Source organism: Hermetia illucens, chromosome 3 (assembly GCF_905115235.1).
Source record: "Hermetia illucens chromosome 3, iHerIll2.2.curated.20191125, whole genome shotgun sequence".
NCBI lineage: Eukaryota > Metazoa > Arthropoda > Insecta > Diptera > Stratiomyidae > Hermetia > Hermetia illucens.
The window spans coordinates 36,557,339-36,579,816 of record NC_051851.1 but is presented as its reverse complement, the minus strand read 5'-3'; the positions used below and the strand labels follow the sequence as shown (position 1 = coordinate 36,579,816).

General features: G+C 42.1%; 1 protein-coding gene across 9 annotated transcripts in view; it reads right to left on the bottom strand.

Annotated features, from left to right (window-relative positions):
• Positions 1 to 1,881: 1,881 nt before the first annotated feature.
• The window catches only part of LOC119650787 (ankyrin repeat and fibronectin type-III domain-containing protein 1), a 320,628-nt gene continuing 300,031 nt past the window's right edge, over positions 1,882 to 22,478 (bottom strand). For all 9 annotated transcript variants that reach the window (XM_038053902.1, XM_038053903.1, XM_038053904.1 and 6 more), the window contains 3 exons: positions 21,415 to 21,625; positions 14,640 to 14,772; positions 1,882 to 5,893 (listed from right to left, as the gene is read on the bottom strand). In XM_038053902.1, the coding sequence (XP_037909830.1) occupies positions 3,581 to 5,893; positions 14,640 to 14,772; positions 21,415 to 21,625 (2,657 nt within the window). In that variant the 3' untranslated portion in view covers positions 1,882 to 3,580. The remainder of the gene's footprint in view (positions 5,894 to 14,639; positions 14,773 to 21,414; positions 21,626 to 22,478) is intronic.

Below are 22,478 nucleotides of genomic sequence, written 5' to 3'. Positions count from 1 at the left end.
GAACGATGAAAAGAAATTATACTTGGAAATAATCCATAGAGGAGTAGCCTACCTGACACTAATTGAAATAACAGTTATTTCAGTTAAGGACAGTTTCTAAGAAATAGGGTTTGGTCGGCTGGATCGATGAAATACTCGTATGTGCGCTGGCTTTGACTCTATAGTCAACTCGCCGATCGATATGGAACGCAGGGTCAGGATTCTCCTTCTGGTCTCTCTTTCGGCTTTTTCCAGTGGAAGATTGAAACCATGAACAGCCATTCATCAGCTTACCCGTGGCAGCAATATGTCAAGTCTGCTTTGCGCCTATTCAATATTGCGTCCGGCAACAAGTGCCGAAACGTCCTCTGCATAACCGACCAGTCGCAACTCTTCTGGCATATGGAGTCTTAGCAGACTATCGTAGGAAGGGGTCCAGACTTCCGGCCCGAGGACGAATCCCTCTACTACTCCCAACATGATTTCCATCCTCCTCTGGCCCTCTAGCGTCTCATAGAATAGGGAGCGGTCCTTCAGATAATCCCTCAATAACCGCAAGAGATAGCTTGGCATGTGGAATGAGTTTTCCGTTGGCATGGCATCTAATGTGCTTAGAATATCTGTCCATCTAACGGAATTGAAGACATTTCCGACATTAAGCATTATGAGGAGCACTATCCGTCGAAATCGGCAGCTGTGTGCCTGTCGATGAATCGTATCCACGACCTTCGTAACAGCATCCTCCGTGGATCTTCCTGCTCTGAACCCAAACTGTCTTCGGCAGCGCAGATGGCTCAGTGAGTCTACTTCTTATGAACTTTTTGAGCACTTTCCCGGTCGTATCAAGGATACACAGCGGTTAGTATGCAGACGACAGCTCAAGGTCTCATTTTCCTTTGCTGATTAGTGAGAGCATCGCCTCCTTCCAGCGACAAATGAAAATGACCTGCTTTAGACGAGCATTGAACGCCTCGAGTCGCAGGTCTGGCCGTTGGCCGAACACCAGTTTGTAAACTTCTGTCAGGATACCATCAGGACCTGGTTCCCTTTTGTTTTTCATGGTGAGAACTGCTTCTTCGAGCTCTCATTGTGAAGAACAGACATCAAGACATCAACCCACACGGGATGTCTGGGGAAAAATTCCTGTACAATGCGGTCCATCTGATCGGTATTTAGTGTGCAGGGTTTCCGCAGAGCCCCGATTTTCCCAAGTACTCACATGTCCTCATTTACCTTGTTCACTAGGTTCTGCCAACCACGAGCTTTGCTTTTATTCTTTCTTTTTTCTTGTGTAAACCTTGCGCCAAATGGCGGAGCTTATGACACTCCTTCTGTAGGTCGGCAATTTCTGCCGTACATCAGTGCATAGAAGGCTTGTCACGACTGGGGCCTTTTCGGGGCATGAAAGCCTCACATGCTGCCGTTATCAGATTCATCATTGAGCTTATGATAGTGTCAGCTGCAACGCTACCACAATTTCCCGATGTTTACTCTCGCGACGTTCCACATGCAAGGGGAGCGCTGGATTGATGCACGCCGACGGTGCTATAGATTCCGATGTAAAAGTTGTATCAGGGATGCCTGATACACCGCACCGCCTGGGGCGGTGTTTAAAACTAGGAGCCTGCTTCTCGCTGCCATTTACAGGATCCGTTTTCCTCTGGAGTCTGGCTGAAGCATGTTTCATTCAAGGGCTCAAGGGCAATCGCTACCTACTAGGATTCTTTATGCGTTCGGAGGTGGCTAGAATGTTTCTATTTAAACCTGTCTGAACTTTTTCGGCTGGTTTCTGATAGTCCTTACTTGTATTTTGGATGAAAATTCGATACTGGCCTGATTATTAGGATTTTTATTGCTTTCGGCTCTTGAAGATATTGATTTCTAAATAGTAAAACAACTTAATTACATTAAATTAAAATTTTATTCACATAATTTCTCACATATTTATATATTTGTGTTTTTCATACCACAGCAATTTTTCTATTCTTTAGTTAATTAGTTTTTTTTGTATATTTTTATCATTTGATCTGTTGCACACCCACACTCAAATGCTATAACATGTTTTATCTAATTTGTCGTCTTTTACTTTCTCTTTTGTAACATTCATTTTAGTTTTTTTTCAATTTTTAATTTTCTTGTCTTTTCTGATATATTTCCCTTTGCCAGAGAAGAAAAATTGATTATATCAAGACTAACCAAATATTTCATATTATTTATAACAATAATAATAAAATTATCAGTAACAATGTACATAATTGAATTCTATACAGAATTATTGCCATATTTTGTATATAATATTTTCTGCTTGCTCGAAATTCGATTAAGAGAGTTTTTCTTGAAAATCTGCGACATTAACGATTTCGGTTGGAGTTTTTTCACTGTCGTTTCACTTAAGACAAAATCCCTCTGTCCTGTTAAAGCTCATATTCTTGGGAAATTGATATACTTATATTAAATCCTTCTCTTTCCTAGAAAAACCTAAATGCACTTATCAACAATATGGAGGATAAGATGCACGTTTAAATACTGCTTTTGTTTCTACAAAACTATAAGATAACATTATGAAAATCCATCTACAAAGTATACAAAGGAAAAGTCGGTTTTCTCGACAAACGGAAAGCTACAAAATGTCTCTCTTTGCCTAGTAAAATTCATTATGCGTGGTAGTTTTAGGTATTTGATCATAAGACTTTCTGTTTCTGGAATCCTTTACGAACACACATACACACAGTTCTTTTGCGGAAAAATGCGAAGGGTGGCGCTTGGCTGTATATAGGCAACATACATATTTCTGTTATCATTGAGTGTACAATTAAATATTCTGTTCTTCTGACTAAAACTAATTTGGTTGTATTCGTTTTGCTTGCTTCGTTTCTAAGTTTCTAAACAAAGTTGGAACGATATATCTTTTTCTCTTTAGATCTTTTTGCTAAGATAACATCGAGTTCATAGAACTTAAAACAATTCGCTTATCAGCAGGTTTACGCGTTAGTCCTAACTAATTGAAACGGGGTTGCTTAGGTTCTTACTGGGTGACAGACTCGCATAGTAGTTTTCATAGATTAGATGAAATATAGATTGGTATTCGTAGATGATAGTGCAGCGTTAAGATACTTTACACATGCAGACATAAATGATGCCATACATCAGATTTCGTGCAATGAACTCATTTTAAAGCAATAAAGGATGAAATTCTCTTTCTATCTTTCGAGGACAAAGTGATGAAGCATCTGGCACCATTAAAGCAAGAACATTCCTAATTGACTGGTTTCTGTTGTTAATTCGATTATGATCTAAAAGATTCTATTTTCAACTCAAAAACATGCCAATGGAAAGAAAACTCTATTCCATCACCGAAACTGTGTTAACAAGTTCAGGGACAAGCTAGAGGGAGAATAATGGGACTGAACATATCAAAATATAGCAATTCATAAATTAAAGACAGGTTCGAGCACGGAAGATGCATTCAGTCCTGAATATTTCAATTTAATTTCGATAGCGATAATCATCAATTATAAATTCACACTGTGAGTGCATCTCATCAACGTGAGTGAATGATCACAATATGGATTCGCTTAAATATTCGCTAATTTCGTCCTACTTAAATTAATTGAGCGTCACGGTTGGAATGTTCTATTGCCGCTAGAAGATCGTGCTTTTGTCGGACGTACAGTTTGCCCTTTTTCCAAGGATTCTGCAGCTGCAGCGGTTTGAAATCATCCCTTAAACATCGCTCGCGAGCTCCTATTACTGCGACCAAACAGAAATTTTCTAATTTATCGGGTGTATAGATTGGTCCATCTTTTCCTTTAAGAACAACAGCCATGTTCAGTTGTTTCACTACCAGATCCACAACCTCACGAGCTGTGGTCTTGGGTGTAACGTGAAGTTTCAGACTAGTTCCACTAGCCAAACCCGTTTCATAAGCTGCGTAAACTTGGATGATCCCTGCTTGTGTGTTGCTGGACGTAGAGGATGACGCTGACATGGCGCTGCTTCCTAACCCAGCCGCGATATCTTCCTCGTCACTAGATTGCCGTACTTTAGGGCGTTGGTAGGTTCTATCACTTGTCTTTTGAGACGAGGAGGAAATAGGCTCGGTAATATGTAGAGGCTCCTTTATCATTTCACTTTGCAGAGCGGTTAACGTTGGCTTGAGATATTTCCCAGGATTACAGTTGCTGTCAGCATAATATTCTTCACTTTCCTTTGCACTTGCTTTGGTTTTCGCTGGAGTGGAAGTCATTAAAGGATAACTAGCACTTTCCGAATCACTTGAAAGACTTTGAACAGATTCAGTAGGCATTTGGTAGTTAGACTTTGCTGCCAAAAGTGGACTTAATGCAGCTGCGATGCTGGCATTGTTGGCGGTGGTGGCACGCCTTCGATGATGCATGGCTGTTGGGTGTTTCTTCGGTATCGTCAAAGTGTCTTCTGATCGGGAAGGTGGCAGTCTAGGTGGCAATATATGATCGTTCGATTCTCCGGCTGAAAAGTAACTTGTTCCCGATTGAGAACAATTCGAATCGCCACTGTTCTTCCGTGAATTACACTCGTTATCAGAAGTGGCACTCAAATATCTCGGACTCAACAACGAGAGACCCAGGTTTTGTTCTGATTTTGAATATTCCGCACCCAGAAACATGCTACCTTCCATATTATTGCTGGCTGCCGGGCCAGGCCACGAACCCCGACCAGGACTACTTTTCATTAACTTATTGTCCCTTTGAGGAAGCTGCAACTGCTGTGGTTGAAGTTGTCTACTTGACTTGCAGTTTCGATCTTCGTCTTCAGCTGGTTGAGTTGGACGCAAACAGTTCAATTCAAGTATCTCTTTCATGGTTATTGCCGGTGTAGAACCTCGATCCCTAGCGAACGCAATTACATCCATCAACCATCTAACACCCTTCCAAACAATATTCAAGCTAATCGTCAGTTCTTGCAATTTGGCGAGACGCTCCTTAGCAGTTTGGAGTTCGACAGAGGAGAAAGCCTCACGGTGCGAGTGGTTAGCTAAAGCTGTATCCAATTCCAGTATGCAGGACAACCGTGAATATTTTTGAATAATACTATTTTGGTAAGTGCGTAAATGGACCATCTCGAAAGCTTGGACCGGTAAGCTGAGTAGGTCACCTCGTTGGAGGAGGATCTCTCTTTGTCCAGGAACTGCACACGATGATTCGACTGGTGGACAAATAATTAGGAAGCTAACATCTGCGCTCAACTCTATAACCTCGACATCATAGAGCCGCTGAGCAAGCGACTCATCAGGACTCACGTTCATGTAATTAAAAAGTCGGTGGGCGGCTGTTGTTAGTGCTTCTAAAAATAACTGCTGTACTTCGGTGTAGCCTTCGGATTTTGGTCGAAACTCTATTGCTTGCGTGCTTCGCTCCCGCTTCAGGATTTCCCATTCCTCCACAGAAACGTGCGGATTCTCTCGGATCTTACAGTGTGGCAGTACGTTTGGAGTTTTGCTGGGTACAACAACCTGAATCTGATCAACAGAACTCTGTAGTTTCAAATATCCCATATAGAGACCACGTGATAGCCTGACTGTCGATGCTTGGTGATAGCTGATTTGGTCGCTTATTGAACTTATTAATATTTCGTTGATATTGTTATCCTCGTGCAACGCCATGACTTTCTTCTGGACTTTATTCAGAGGTACCCAACGGGAATTTAGAACGGATATTGATTTAGGAGTTTTCACACAATTCACACATGATAGGACTACGGTTCCGTGGGTATCTCGTATTGGTTTGTGATACAATTGACCTAGATCAGTCGTGCAGAGGGCAGATTGCATCTGACATGCTGCAGATAGAAGTTTGGTGCGAAAATGTGCAGCTGACGTTGCATTTCGTTCCATATCGGTTCGTAGAGATTTTGCGTCCTCCCATGTACAGGCGACCTGAAAGAAAAATATGTTTTAAATGTATTTTAATTATTTTTGCTTGCTTCGAGCTTTTTTTATGATATTAATGAGATCTAGTGATGGTGATACTTTGTTTTGTTTGGGGGTTGAGGGAGTCCTGAGTTGGCATCTATTTAATAACGGGCGGACGGTTTGGTACATACAATAAATTAAGTCTGCTTGGGTCAACTTAGGTCTAAATCAGGCGGTTTTTTTCTTCCGTATAATTCACTCTTAAATATAAGTCAAACAAGCCAAAACCAGGAGTCATTGTTTTTTTTTATTGTAAATTTTTGAAAAATTGTACTTCGGTTTCGTCCAGCGCAAAGACAACTCGTCAGATGCTGCCGTACCTCTGCCTTAAGAACACTGTGACCGCAAGTCACCAACACTCCAATTTATTAATTCGCAGTCATCATCATCAACGGCGGAACAACGGGTATCCGATTAAGGCCAGCCCAAGTAAAGAACTCAAGAAATAATTTTTTATACTCAGCAACTCTGGTTGGAATACGGAGCTTCGCGTGATAAAATTGATGGGTGATCTAAACTTCGAAACGAGACTGATGCCCGTCCCTTGCAGGCAGTTGTTGAGGCCACGCATCTACCCTCACCAAGTACCCACCCTCAATGAATCGAACTGGCGAATGTATTGGGGAAGCTTATCCGTCCACATCATAGGTCCTCAACGTCTGGCAGTATCTACATGTGGTTTAGTGCCTATGATGTGCACGGATAATTTTCCCGAATACATTCGCGAGTCCGGGCCATTGAGTGTAGATGCTACTTATTAGATGTATTGTGATTGAGGCAGAGGTACCTACTAGGCCCTCGTCGAGAAAAAACATGGACTTGAATTTGGAGCAGTATTGTGCAATCAAGTTTTTCCTGCAACGTTCAGAATGCTTCGAATGCCGAAGATAAGGGGCGGTGAAAAAGAGCCAGACCATGGTGTGGCACAAAGATTTCAGAAAAGTCGGGAGTCTGTCAACGACGAGTGAGATAGAGGAGCATCGTTTATTAAAGTGCCAGAAATTCCATGAACGCTACGTAGATTTTTGAGAATGATCTCGAAAGAGCGTCGGAGCTGTAAGTGGCAAATTAAAAAGCCTCCTCGCCCTGAAAGAGTAAGGATGAGCAAATCATGAATCAAGACGTTCTTTGACTCAAAAGGAATAAAGAGTGTCACGGTGGAGTTTTTAACTGGTTGCACAACAGAGTTCGACATTTCCGAAGAGAAATTTGTAACAATTGTGTTTTACTTGCTGGCCAACATAGGTGTGGCCACGGTGTTGCAGTCACTATACAAGAATTAGAAGAACCTCCAAAGGAGGCGGTAAAAGTAGCTATAATGACCACGCTGAAGGGGATTCCAGTTGTTGATTTCTAGGACGCTTTCAATGATTAGGTGAAGTGATGGTAACGATGCATTGAATTAAAGGGCGGACCGCAGAAATATATGAATGTATATATTTATTAGTGGAAAAAGAACCCTTATGTCAAATGATCATAAAATGCCCCATGTTGGAGAACGTGACCCGATACATTTGTGATGACTATCACAATCGAAGCAGTTCTCCCACTGCCCAAAAATTCGGCCACTTTGTTTTAGAACAAAAAAGGGTCCAGGCTGCTTAGATGATTAACGGATCACGATACTGTCGGAACTTAGAAAAGTTCAAAAGAGGAAGAGAAAAGACTAACGGAAGAGAATCTTGACAAGGAAGGTGTAGTTATTGCACAACAACGCTAATAAGGCACTTCATGACGAAGAGAAATTTCAACCAACGAGTTGCTGAAACAAGACTTCCTCAACTAGAGAAAGAAGATGAAGGAGGAGTAAATTCGGCACTATTTGCCATGGAAGTTGAAGGCGAGAGAGGAAAAATGATGAAAACGTTTGGAGTAGATATCAGGGGATGAATTTGATTGTCCGCCACTTCCGAAAGTCATGACCACATTTGGAGTAATTCCGTTCATCAGCGCTACAGAAGTCGAAGTTCATTGATCAGTTAGGATCCCATTCCATTTTATGGTCTACCCCTTTGTCATCTAGAAAGTGCATCATGTTCTCCCCCATTCAATCCTATCCTTATATTATTCCATTCCTTCCCTGAATCAACTGTAAATAAAACTAATGTTTTTTTTTCATGGTGTTTGACGGAACGAGAAGTTGATATCTCTGCAGGCGTAGCTAGAATGATTACATTTAAGTTGTCTGCACCCTGCTCCCCCTGTCTTCCCCGCACTCAGGTGTCGCAGTTTAATGCGTCTTCCACTTCTGCTGTTAACGTTGCTCTTGTTGAGGTTAGTTCCGTTTAGTTTTCAGAAGGAAAACCGATTTCAATCGGTTAGGGAATATGGTCTTTATCTCGGTCGAGAAGCAGTGTGGTAAACTGCTTCGTAGATCGGCCCAAGATTAAGAATAAACCATTACATCCTGACTTCAAATCCCTTTTATCCCCAAAAAAAGGCATGTGTAAATATCTTCAAATTTCCTAAACCTGTCCAGTGCAATGGTTAAATTGGTCAGTTACCATTTTGCTCATGGAAAGTTTGGGTTTTTCAATGAAAGGCTGGGCATGCCTCCTAGCCTCGGAGAGTGAAGAATTTCCCTACCTGTTTCAATAATTTTTCGTATACTAAGCCTAGCTATACGGTTGTTTGATTTTTTTGTAAAAGCGGATCGCAAACCCAAAAGCACTTCAGGGGATTGACAAATGTAAATCTAACTTTCTAAATGAGCTATTATATAACTCCGCCATGCTATTAACATAGTATGCTGGCTCCAAGCCCAGGTAAAGGAGGAGGGTTTGAGGCAACGTACTCTGTACTATCCTCAGTAAAACAAAAATAAAATGCTGAGATCAGGGAACGAGATAAATAGAGTATAGTTGGAGTTATTCTACTATGCTAAATCCTACCTGATCTCTCTTGGTGACAGGCCCCGCGACAGGTCGACCAAGAAAATGCATAGAATGTCGTTACAAACATGATGATCGGATTGAGTCACAAGCCTCGGAGAAATGCTAGGGCGTCCACCTCAGTCGACGCGGCAGGACGGGCCCCGGTCCTGTTGAGAAATGGGCAAGGGATCTTGACGCATGGACGGCGTCAGGACGTAAGCAAGTTAGTCCGCACACAACGAACAAAACAAATACGTGTCTGTACGCTAAATATTGGTACCCTAACTGGAAAGACGGAGGAACTCGCAAGAGCTCTTCGGAAAAGGCGCATCGTTATCTGCGCTCTGCAAGAAACCCGATGGTCTGGTGCCAAAAGCTGCGACATTGAACGCGAACGCGGTAAAAATGGCTACAAACTTCTCAATTTTGGTAAACCACACACTCAATATGGTGTTGGCATTGCCATCTCAGAGGGTTTCCGTGATGCCATTAAAGAAGTCGAACGATTTGATGATCGGCTGATGAAGCTTAACATTATATCAGCTGATCGCACTATTCACTTCTTCACCGCGTATGCACCACAGACAGGTCGACCTGATGCCGAGAAAGATGCCTTCTGGCGACTTCTCGATGAAAAGACTTGTCACGTGCCTGCTGATGACTATAGTATCATTGCCAGCGACCTTAATGGTCATGTGGGTGAAAAGGCAGACGGTAGCAGGTGCCATGGGGGAAAGGGGTTTGAAGCGCGCAATGAAAGTGGCGAGCGTATAATCGATTTTGCGGACACCCATGACCTTGTACTTATGAATACATGGTTCATCAAACGATTGTCTCATCTTCCCACATTTTATAGTGGGAACAATAAAACGCAAATAGACTACCTCATAAGACGCCAACATTTTACCACTGTCACTGATTGCAAAGTCGTTCCCTATGAGACCATCGCACCTCAACATCGGCCGTTGATTGCCGTCCTGCGAATTAAGCCACCGATAAAACAGCGTGAGGAACGCACTGGCCCGCCGCGCATTAAATGGTGGCGATTTGGTGAGAAGAAAGAAGAAACGGTCTCACTCATACGATTGCCAACCATTACGAATGTGGAAGAATCATGGAACCAAATGAAAGACACGATCCACAAAGCGGCCTCTGCAACCGGGGTCACCAAGCCGGGTAAGTGGTACATCAACCGAAATATTTGACTTTGGAATGATGATGTTGAAATGAAGGTCCGTGAAAAGAAACGCCTCTACCACAAATTTCTCGACGATAAAACGCCTGCTAATTGGCAAATTTATAAGAATGCCAACCGGGAAGCAAAGAAAGCGGTCGCTGTCACCCGAGCGAACCATTTCAAAAATCTTTACGATAAACTGGACACTCGGGATGGCGAGAGAGATCTGTATCGACTTGCTAAAAGCCGTAATGAACGCACACAGGATATAACACTTCTGTTGTGTTAATGACAAGAACGGCACTTTGCTTACCATCCGTCGAGCCGCGATGTATAGATGGCGAGAATACTTCGAGGAGATTTCAACTGAAGAATTTGTTCATCCTCCACTTCCACAATCATTGCCGACATTTGGAGCAGTTCCACCAGTCAGCGCAACTGAAGTCGAGGAGGCAATCAAACAAATGAAATCGGGGAAAGCAACAGGACCTGATGACATCGCATCTGAGCTCTGGAAAGCGAAGAGCTGGGACCCAACACTGTGGCTCAGTGAATTCTTTAACCGGGTTATTCAGGAAGGAAGAACACCATCTGACTGGCAAGAAAGTACCACTGTTCCAATATGGAAAAAGAAAGGTAGTCCAGCAGAATGTTCAAATTACCGTCCGATCCGGTTACTTTCCCATACTATGAAGATTTTTGAACACATTCTTGACAACCGTATTCGCAAAATCGTTGAAATAACCGTGAATCAAGCCGGATTTGTCAAGAACTGCAGAACTACTGACGCAATACACGCTGCGCGGTTACTCATGGAGAAACACCGTGAGAAGCATCGCCCTCTTTACATTGCCTTTCTGGATCTAGAGAAAGCGTTTGACCGTTTACCACACGAACTCATCTGGTATTGAAATAATAAAACTTGTTGTTTCTTTTTCGTTTCATCAGTGCAAACAAGTTTGCACTGATGAAGGGAACAAGTGGTTCCCGAAATATCGGTATTTGCAAGAATAAATACCCACACCAACGAAAAAGAAACAACAAGTTTTATTATTTCAATTAATTAATCGTTGGAAACACCGCATAATTTCACTCTGATCATCTGGTATGCTTTACGACAACACTTAGTGCCAGAAGAACTCGTGCGCTGGGTTCAATTGCTCTACCACGATCCGAAAAGTAAAGTTCGAAGTATGGCGGGTGTATCAAAACCGCTTCATGTCTCTGTTGGTGTTCATCAAGGAAATGCCCTCTCACCACTCCTCTTTGTCCTTGTTATGGACACCGTCACACGGGATATCCAACGTCCAGCGCCCTACACACTGCTTTATGCAGATGATGTTTTCCTAGCATCTGATAGCAAAAATGATCTCGAGCAACTGGTTCAAAAATGGAATGATCGCCTCATGCAACACGGTTTAAGATTGAATTTAAACAAAACTGAATTTTTGACGACCGATCCCCATGAAACATGCACAATCACTGTCAGCGGCAGTGATCTGCCCAGAACTGAGCGATTTAAATACCTCGGATCAACGCTATCAGCCAATGGAGAACTGCGTTATGAAATTGCTTCACGCATTAACGCAACCTGGATGAAGTGGCGTTCCACAACTAGTGTCCTTTGTGATCGACGTATCAACGAACGTCCCAAATCTAAAATTTACCGCAATGTCGTCCGTCCAGTCGCTCTCTATGGTTCTGAGTATTGGCCGACCATAAAAGACAATGAACGGCGTCTTGCGGTAATGGAGACGAAGATGCTACGTTGGACTAGTGGCGTCACACGTTTAGATCACATCCGAAGTGAGGATATCCGCGATCGTTATGGGGTTGCACCGATCGTGGAAAAGTTGCGAGAGAGGCGTCTTCGATGGTATGGTCACGCAATTCGTGCAAACGAAAATTCACTTGCCAAGATTAGTCTGAACATCGAAGTCGATGGTAAACGACCAAAAGGCAGACCTAAGCAACGGTGGCTTGATACGCTGGATGGGGATTTGAAAGCCTCGAGATTGCACCCAGATCAGGCATTCGATAGAGCCAAATGGCGAAGCCGATCACGACGAGCCGACCCCGCTTGTGAACGGGACAAAGGCTGAAGAAAAAGAAGAAGAAATGCACGCTCCTTTGTTATGACTGAGGCTCCGGAACGACCAATAAATCAAGGACTGAAGGGTTTCGTACCACCTAATTATAGGTTTCAGGATTTCTCTCTTTTCGTTTGCGAGCGTAATTCTGACCACATTGCCACCTATAGGGTACTGTAATCCTGTAATGTACCGTTACGGTCTTGAATGAAGTGCCTTAACCTTCAAGGGTCTGATCCAATTGGATTGTTGCGCCAACCATTATTATTATTCCTTTAATTTAAGAAGTTCTTTGGCCCCCAAAAGGAACCTTCTGAAACGGAGCGGCGGATCCTCCTCCAAAGCAGAAATCTGGTGCAAGAGGGTGGTTCTACTCAGTCCCAGGCATTTTGTCAGAATAAAATTAGATATAGAGTTAAACTTGTTTTCAAAGTATCTGGGCGGATTGATGGCGGACGTAGTTGCATAGTCTAAGATAGGCCTTACCATTGATCTATAGAGATCCTTTCACCCTTTCAGGGTGTCAGGCTCCAAAAAAAAAAGTAACAAAATTAATCAGTCTGCCGTCCTTTAAGATTTTTCAGGATAATACAGTTCAAATGATCTCTGACCGAACCAGTCCTCGTTATTTCCCTGCCTAAGAAGGTGACATGAGCAAGGGTGTGATTATTAATATTAATGAGCAGGGTTGTGATCTTGCTTCTTTTAAAGGATATATTATATATTGGGACTTGGTTGTGTTGATTGGTATTTCTTTGAAGACATTTGGAGGACGAGCTCCAATTGTCTTCGATTGCCAAAATAAGGAAATCGTCCGCATATTGGAAGATTTCAATACTATCAGAATATTTATTGTGCATGGATGTTGTATAAAGGTTGACCAACATTGAACTTAAAACACGTCCTTGGGGGATGCAATTGCCAACTTGAATGCTGTCCACCACAGTTGAAGGCGTTGATTGGACATTATCCCTGACACCCATAGAACGACTTCTGCAGGAAAACGGAAACGTGACTTTATGTCACACAAAGTCACAAGATCCACTTTTTCGTACTCATTCTTTACACCCAGGACCACAGCCAAAACTAGCTGACTCCTCCCCTTAGCTATCAAGATGCAGCAGAACATCAGTAATGCAAGAAGACGTAGATTTGCCTGCAAAATAGACATAGCAGTTGGCCGGCAGGACTTCATATTCTTTCATGAAATGATTGATGCGAACGTTGATCATCGAAGTTAATAGTTTGGCAAACACATTAATGAGGGCGATAGGGCGTTAACTCGTCAAAGCTTCAGGGTTCTTAAGAGCTTTGGGGATAGGTATCACCTGAATAATGGACCAATCCTCAGGTGGGATCAAATTGCCCCAGATGAGATTAAGCCCTTGTAGCAAAGCCGAGAGGGCTTCAGGCGCCAATTGCGCGTACATATTGATAAGTGATGTTGTCAGCACCAGGGGCAGAGGCGCGCTTGTGCTGGAGCAAAACGGCAGTAAGCTCTTCTAGAGAGAAAGACATAGACACTGTGGGATTTCTGAGGACATCAAGAAGAGAGGGGGAGCTGTACTGCCCAGCTAGATAATCGAGATATTCCAAATTCTTTCTAGGATCCTAAGTTGGGAATAATATTTATAATCTGCTCTCCATTTTGTTGTCGTTGGGATCCTTTTTTCTGTCAGTTCCACTATTCTGATCTTTTACTTCTTCAGGCGATCTGAATTACTGTAGGTGTATGTTGCTCAGCTTGTTCATTGAAGGCTGCCATCAAATTTTTTTACTTGCCGGGGTATTTCGCGGTAGTTTAGCTCAAAGCCAAGTATTGTCAGATTAAACGTGGAATAAGGACCTTGTGAAGTGTAGCAACCGAAAACAATACCAAATATCACCAAACGATAATTATTTTTGGCAACTGTGCGTTAATGGTTTAACACGAGTGTGGGGTTTCTATAAAAATGAGGGTTTATTTACTCTATGGCCAATTATCAGACATTGGCATCCACAGAAAGAAGGATTAAAAAGACGTTTCATTATTAAATACCATATAATAAAGCACATATGTGGCAATGAAATAAGCATTAGCGAACAAGGTGTAATGCTTACATTTAAGATTATTTCATTTTATTATCTTTTTTATCTGCAATAAAAAGGTAAAAGCGCTTTTGTAAGAAATTTATGGAAGTTATGGCCTATGAGCGGTGCCGCATTTCACTTTTTATTGCTTAATTTAATGATATAGTTTGTCGTATATACATATGGTTTGCAATATATGTATATAGTCTTAGGTAGATAATAGGTAGCTAGAAAAGCTCGTTGTTCACTTTCGAATGCATGTCATGAACGAGATACAACATTTCCCTCGGCACTAAATTAAACATACTCACGTAGGAGTGTACAAACATATGTTCCACAACGATAACAGAGTATTATTGCGGCAATAATTAAAAAATAATAAACTTTCATGTCGTATCATATACAGTATGCATTCCACATCCTGCCCCACTCCTCTTTTTAGTAAAGAACTCCCACATGGCTCTTTTCTCGTCGTTTATTGTCTCTAATTTTTAACTTACCTTCATGAACCAATGATAATCGTTGTGAAGCGAACTAGGATATGTTTCATCGATTTCAATTACGGGTATAAAGTCTTCATTCGTTACAAGAATTTTATCTTCATAATATAGTATGCAGGCGAGATGGATTCCTCTGGAAAGATATAAACGAAGAGAAAAGCATATATCATCGGTTGATATTGAATTATAAATGATTGCAAGGTTTTATTGCAGATAATTGTTCAATCAAGGAGAATACAAGAAAAATTTTAGATACTTTTTTCCTATTATTCCATAGAAGATACTTTAGAAAAGTTTCTGGTGGATTTTTAGCTTCGTCTCAGTTTTCACATAAAATATTTGGTGCGGTATGTAATTTAGCAAAAAGTGGAGAAAGGAGAGAGAATTATATACATTAAGTGAACGAAAAATTTCCTGAGGATTGGTTGAACAATAGCCACACAGCATAGCATAAACATTTTTCTAAAGGAAGAGGACTTCTGAAATTCAGATCACGTAAAAGTAAGAATTTTTTTAAGTAAACCGTTAGCACAGTGGTTGGCATTGGGTGAAAGTCGGTCAAGGCGACTGAAGACTCAATAATCAGCAAGAAAAGGTTTTTGGGAAGAGTATGACATCATACCTAGTATTATGCAACACTGCATTATATTGCTTGAACGAAAAAATGGAAAAAATGCCGGCAGGATTTGGCAAAAGCAGAGTCTTTACTCATCACGACAAAGCACCAGCACACTGCAGAAAAACAATGGTAAAATTGTAAGAAATAAAGTAAAAATTGCCTCCTCATCCATTGTACTCTCAAATCTGGCATTCAGTGATTACCAGGTTTTAAGTAATTAATACTTGACAAACCATCTTGTTCGAGAGGGTTGAATATGTTTGAAAACAAGAAGGATAAATGTATTACTTTTTTTGATGAAAAAAATCTTAGGACGGACAACTACACTGCGAGGAGAATCAAATCTACATAAGAAAACCGTTTCAGTTGCAAGACGGCTACCAAAAAGTTCACAGGAATAGAGAGGGAAGTTTTGTGGTGCAGCAGGGTTAACAACATTCGAAATTTACTTCGAATGTTGTTAATTCAATTGTCAGATGCCACTACCGCTGTTCTCCGTGGCGGAGTAGGCTTGGAAATGAAATGTGAAAAAGAATTGAAGTTTAAAAATTGACTTGACAATGAATTTTCAGTCAAGCTAAACGAATTATTAAAAAGTTGTAAAATTTTAACTTTGAGAGAGTCTCGCTAATTATTCCTTAACTTTATATCAATAAATTTATTTATGTTTTGATTTCTAAATTTATTTTAAAATGTCAAGACTCTGAATCGAAAGCAGTTGCTAGCGATATTCATATCCAATATCTGAAGAATTTAGAACAATCAGATCGTATCAAGACCAAACTTTCAAATCAGTAGAAGGAAAAGGCATAGTGTCAAAAGGCGGATAGCAGATAGTAAAATAGCAGGAGGAAGCCATTTGAGAGGATACAAAATCACTGTATAATGGCGCTGCAGTATCATCTAGGTAATAGTAAACTTACAAGAGGTTACTATTTTAGAAGTTGTAAGCCGACAGGCCTTAATAAAAAGGGTAAGGTGAAAAGGAAAAGCCATACAGTGAATTTCGAGACAAACAAGGGAGAGCAATCGTTGCTCATAAGAAGATAATTGAAGATTGCCCCACACCGTAAGATCTGACTGAAGATGCTAAAAAAATGCAGTTGCATACCACAACAATATCAGCGGAATAAGATGAGCCGGGAAACCTTAATAGAACGATCAAAGTGCAGATAAAGCACACGCTCGAACAAATGATTACTACAAAGCCAACTTCAATGCTTTGTAATGAACTTTGAGAGAAAAAGATGGTCAAAAGACCATCCTGAATAGCTGGAGACGACCTCCTGAGCTATCCCAAGTGCCTAAAAGAGTGGTTAAATTGACTGTGAAGGTCTGCCCGAAAATTTTGAAGCTGCATGGAAGTATTCCGTCGACACGTGCTAGCCAGGCTCAGGAATGTGGGTTCTGCCTTTTTGTCATTTTGCAACTAACTTTGGAAGTAAAATAAAAAAAAACGGCTCGACCGTGTCCATGGAGCCGTAAATCTTCGGATTCAGAGTGCCGCGATCGAAAGGAAGGATTCCTGACAGGTCACATCCTCGATCATTGTTGCTTCTGCTTCAGATATTCAGTGAGATGCGGCCTCTGATATCTTCAGGCCATTATTTTGGAGGATGTCTCGAAAGGTGCCTGAGGATATCCCCAGCACATCCTCCAAAATAATGCGCAGTATTTTTCAGGATCCAGTGTGGACTCACGCACTGGCAATGACACGTGACAGGATGGTCTTTTGACCATCGTAATCCCCATTAGCCATTTCAGCTTCTAATTATAGTGAATAGATTGTTCAGTCAGAAGGAAATTCCTTTGGAATAGAAGGGTAGGGAAGAACGGAATCTATTAGATGCGGCAATTACAAATAAAAATGCAATTAAAACAAAAATCTGCAAAGTAGAATCCTTTCCGGAGAGCTTTCTGATCTTCTGATTTCAAACTGTGTAACACAAAATGAATTGTATTTGTGTTGAAGATTACAAACAATTTTTTTCATTCTCCGACGATGCAATAACCTGTGCTATCTAGGCCTGCCTTATTAAGGAACTCCAGATATTCCGGTTTTGCGCCGATGTCCACTAATTGGATATCCCTAAAAGCTTCGGATGTCCTGGGCTACGCCATCTGGATATTGCGCCTATAGACTTTTCGGGCTGAATCATCTTCACCTGTACGGATTAGGTGTGCGGTCCGTCGTAGCCTATTAATTCGGATTTAGTTCACGACCAGGCGGTTTCATCATTATACAGGCAACGTAGGAAAGGTCTATCCTTTTGTGGGGGCCAAAAATTCTCCGGAGGATGCTTCTCTCGAGCACAAAATTTTTCTTGCTAAGAGTTCATCACTTTCCTTGTTAGGATCCCAAGTCTTCGAAAAATGCATGAGGAGTGGAAAGATTATTGCCTTGTACAGTAACAGCTTTGACCCTATGAAGTTTGGAGTAGAACAGCTTCTGTAAGCTGAAAGAGGATTCTCCTGGCTACCAATGACCGTGCGCGAATTTCGTCGTCATAACTGTTATTGCTTGTGACTTTCGACCCTAAATATTGCAGAAAAAATTAACAATGGCCTCAAAGTTGGGGGATAGTAGGCTAGTGAGAGAATCCGTCGAGAACTCCCCGCAACATTGAACACGTGTACAGAATGGTGACATCACTTTTGCGTCGGAATCTCTGACATTATTGGTGGACGGGTGGCGAGTCTTAAAAGACCTCTCGGCAATTGATTACCAGTACATCGCGTTCGAAGCGGTCGACGCTACTTGCTGGTGAGCACCAACGCGACGCTCCCTCTACCTGTGGAATGTCGCGAGGGTAAACATCGGGAAGTTCGTCGAAACTGGAGCAGGCAGAGCCGAGCTGGAGGGCGCTCCGGAGGGTGATCGCGTCGTAAATTCAGTGATAAACCTGATAGCGACGGCGTGTGAGGCTTCCATACCCCGGAGGAGCCCCTGCCGCGACGAGTCTTCTTTGCACTGGTGAACGGCAGAAATTGCCGTCCCACGGAGGGAGTGTTATAAGCTCCGCCGTTTGGCACAACATTTACACGCCAACGAGGAGGCATTCGCCATAAAGGCACAGTATAAATTTGAAAAAGGAGATCCCGCAGCGCTACAAATAAAAGCAAAGCTCGCGGCGGGCAGAACCTGGTCAACGATGTGAAAGAAAACCCGTGGAGACTTGGCTATAAGCTTGTTATCCGGAAAATCGGGGCTCTGCGGAAGCTCTGCATACTAAATACCGACTAGATGGACCGCATTGTACGGGTATTGTTCCCCAGGCTTCCTGTACGGGTTGATGTCAATAGCACGGAAAGCATCGTAGATTGCTCCTTTTTCACAATGAGATAGCTCGAAGAAGCGGTTCTCACTATGCAAAACAAGAAGGCGCCAGGTCCTAATGGCATCCTGGCGGAAGTTTACAAACTGGGGTTCTACCAACACCAGACTTGGTGCTTAGGGCGTTCAGCGCTTGCTTGCAGGAAGACACTTTTCCTTGACACTGGGAGGTGGCCAGACTTGTGGTGATCAACAAGGGTAAATGCGACCTGGAACTCCTGTCTGCATACCGATCGCTGTGTATTCTTGACACGGCCGGGAAAATGCTCGAGAAGCTCATCAGGGGAAGACTCACTAAAGCGATCCGCGCTACAGGGGACTTATCCCCAAGGCAGTTCGCGTTCAGAACAGGGAGATCCACAGTGGATGATATTATGGAGGTCGTACATGCGGTTCATCGAGCCGATCTTGACGGATAGTGCTTCTCATAACGCTTGTTGTCAGAAATGCCTACAATTGCGTAAAATGGACAGATATGCTGGGCATATTAGAAAACTCATTTCACGTGCCAAGCTACCGCTTGTGGATATTGAGGGATTATCTGAAAGACCGCTCCCTGTTCTATGAGATGCTGGAGGACCAGAGGAGGATGGAAATCATGTCGGGAGTAGCACAGGGATCTATCCTAGCGTCGGACCTCTGCAGCGCTACGATAGTTTTCTGAGACTCGATATGCCCGAAGAATCGTGCCTGGTCGGGTATGCAGACGACGTTGCGGCAACTCTTGCCGGACGTACTATTGGCATATTGATGCGACTGGTAAGCGGATGGACGACTGTTCATGGTTTCAGCCTTGCGCTGGAAAAAACCGGAATAGTTATCTTGACCAGAATCGAGAGAATCCTGATCCTGCGTCCTATATCGATTGGTGAGTTGACTTTAGAGTAGAAAAAGCGGTTAAATAGTTTAGTTGCACGACTCGAATATGAGCTTCTTCGAGCAAATCAAAGCAGCAGCGGATAGGGCTGCAGCTGGACTCTCGGCCTTGAGTAGTCGGCTAATGGCGAATGTTGGGGGCCATATATCTGCTAGGAGCCGTCTACATATGGAAGCAATGCATTCGATTCTGCTCTATGGCACGGAGGTATGGGCTGATGCCCTTAACAAGTAGATGCATCGTAAACGCCTTGCTCAAGTGCAGAGACGGGGAGCTTTGCGAGTGGCGTCTCCTTATCGCATTGTCTTAGAACCGGCCGTGATGGTGATCGCGGGAGTGATCCCTGTTGCCCTCCTTGCCAAGGAGCGTAAAGCTATCTACGGCCGTAAAGGAGGGGTGAGGAACCTCAACACACCCTTATCGAGGGGCGACTTTCTTGGTAAAATGAGCCAAGGGGTAGATGGGATGCGCGGCTCATCGGCAATTTAGACCCCTGGCTGAACTGCATACCCAACTCTAAGTGGACATAGTTTACCTGTAGATGAGTGAGAAGGCGCGATTTCCTGATTGTGTGTTCTGGAATGGGGTGGTGGATGACGCTGACCACACCTTTTTTTCTTACGAAAGGTGGGACGGCTTTCGTCAGCAGCTTTATGCAGACACAGGGGAGCTCTTTCCAGACAACATTGCCAAAGAGCGCTGGCAGCTGGAGTCGTGTTGCGCATTGTTCGGACTCTTTCTCTCTCTTTGCGAAGAAGACTACTCAAAAAAAAATTCTAATTGCTGTCCTCTCGTTTATGGTAGAATTTCTAAATAAATTAAAACTCTGAAAAAAATCCAATCCCTACAAAAATGCCGGAAGCATGATTGAATACAAAAGCCTTTAATTTATTCGACGCCAAACGATAGTCCGGAGGGTCAGGATATAACTGGGTCTTCGCAAAATTAGGAATACGCTATTTGTATGCATTTTTGCACTCGGCTGCATTAGCAAATTAATGCGATATTCAACTTTTCATGCATGCGCGCATATTGGAGCATAAACTACCGAATTTTCCCATTAGGCTTATTCCATGGGAAAATAAATTAATCTTGATATATCCCTAAATCAATTTGGAGATTTGCAGATTTAAGGGTAAATTGGTTTGAAATGAAAGGCTTTTGATTAAAATTGTGTTTCAAATTCAATGGAATAAGTTGCGCTTGGTGTCGGTCCTGAGCGCCTTCGTTCAGAAGGATATCTTTTGTGTGCGCAATTTTTTTCATTTAGGCCTAATGTACCGTCTTATACCATAATTAAAATTTAGATAGTCTTTTTCCAATAATGAATTGCCACAGAGCATTGAAAATGGCCAGAATCTGCTAACGCAACATTCGTTCCCTGCGAATCAGTCGAGATATAAATCTTTAAGCAAACCAAGTTAATTCTAGTTAGCAGGCAAAGGAAATTTGTGGCCATGGATATTAATGGCTTTCCATTATTTCGTTCCTAGAATTAATGACTGGGCGCCAGACTTGTAAGCATAAAAATCCATAAAAGTCAAATTACTAATTTTTCTTTGTGCCTCACGTTGCTTGATGAAAGCCTAGTCAAACCCAGCGACTGGCTGGCGTGGCTATCAAAGCCAACTGCTTTTATGTATGTGATCCGACCATAATTAATTGCCTTGACAAACTGAAAACTATTTATCACAACAAGAACTGTGTAAATGTGCCTCGACTCATATTCTAATCGTGTTTTTTCAGCCCACATTAGGAGGTTGCATGGCTGATTGCGTGACCAATTTGCATGTTTCATCGCTGGGGACTCTGTATGGGACTCAGAGTAAATGTTTGGTTTCCACTTCCGATGTTGTACACAAATGATAAATCATGGAATCCTCCGTTCAAATCTATACTGGATGGACTAAATTCATTGACTCACTAAGTTACTCTTTCCACTCACCTCCTCAAGTTCTTTTGAAACTTTGATGTAGCAGAAAATAGTTGTTTAATGGTTGTTTTCTTCTTTGGATTCCGCCGTTGTTGGGCCGGTGTCTCCAATAATAATTCTGAAGCGTCTTCGGGTCGGGATAACCGTACCGCTGTAAATAGGTCATCGAGGATCCTTTGGCGACCAGCAAACCGGGGCTCTCTGTTGTCCATGTCTCGCCAGCCTGAAAAGTTAATGAATTCCAGCGATTAATGGGTTGGAAATGGTCTGCGCACGTATAGTGTGTGCTCAGGATAGGGACACTGGCAAATTGTGATAGAGGAATGAATATCGAATTTTAATTATATGTACATTGGTTGGAAATTAAAGTGAAATTATCTGTAATTATGGTGAAGCTATGCGACAGACTTTTAGTGAGGCTTCATTAAGGAAGGAAATGTTTACTATTAAGCTCACACTCATTTCGTATTTGATATTTGGGGCCAACTTCCTAGTAAATTAATGGATAAGTTGATTTGGACAAATAGGTAAACAGAATGAATGATTTATCGGTTTGCTCCTGGATATGTATAAGGAGAGACTTGCCGATGTGACATCCCAAATCGTCTCTTTTCCACTAAGTAATTACTGTTTAACGAAAGTGACAGGCAATATTTTATTAAAGGTTCCAGGTTAATAGCCTTTACATTGGGGGTAATTTTATATATTTCTACAGATGAACTTTTCAAGTTATTGAAATAGGAGAAAGGTTGAACATTTTGGGGACGAATAGGTACAGTCCAATAAAATTACACTACATAAGGGGGAGACTGCTTTTGTGTGCGGTGGCCCCGACAGTCCGTTTCTCATTCCTTGATTTTGAAATAAATAGACTACTATGATCAAAAAGTAAGATTAGGCATTAGGAAGGCAAGTAGATTTTTTTTAGATTGGTAGGACTGTCTAAAACCTTTGCCAGGCGTCTGTTTGACAAAAGGTTTAATTACCTCCGAGTTACATATGTTTTTGTAAACAACCAAAAGGGAATTTTTCGATTTTTACAATGGGTGATTTTATTGATGAAAGAACTTGCATCA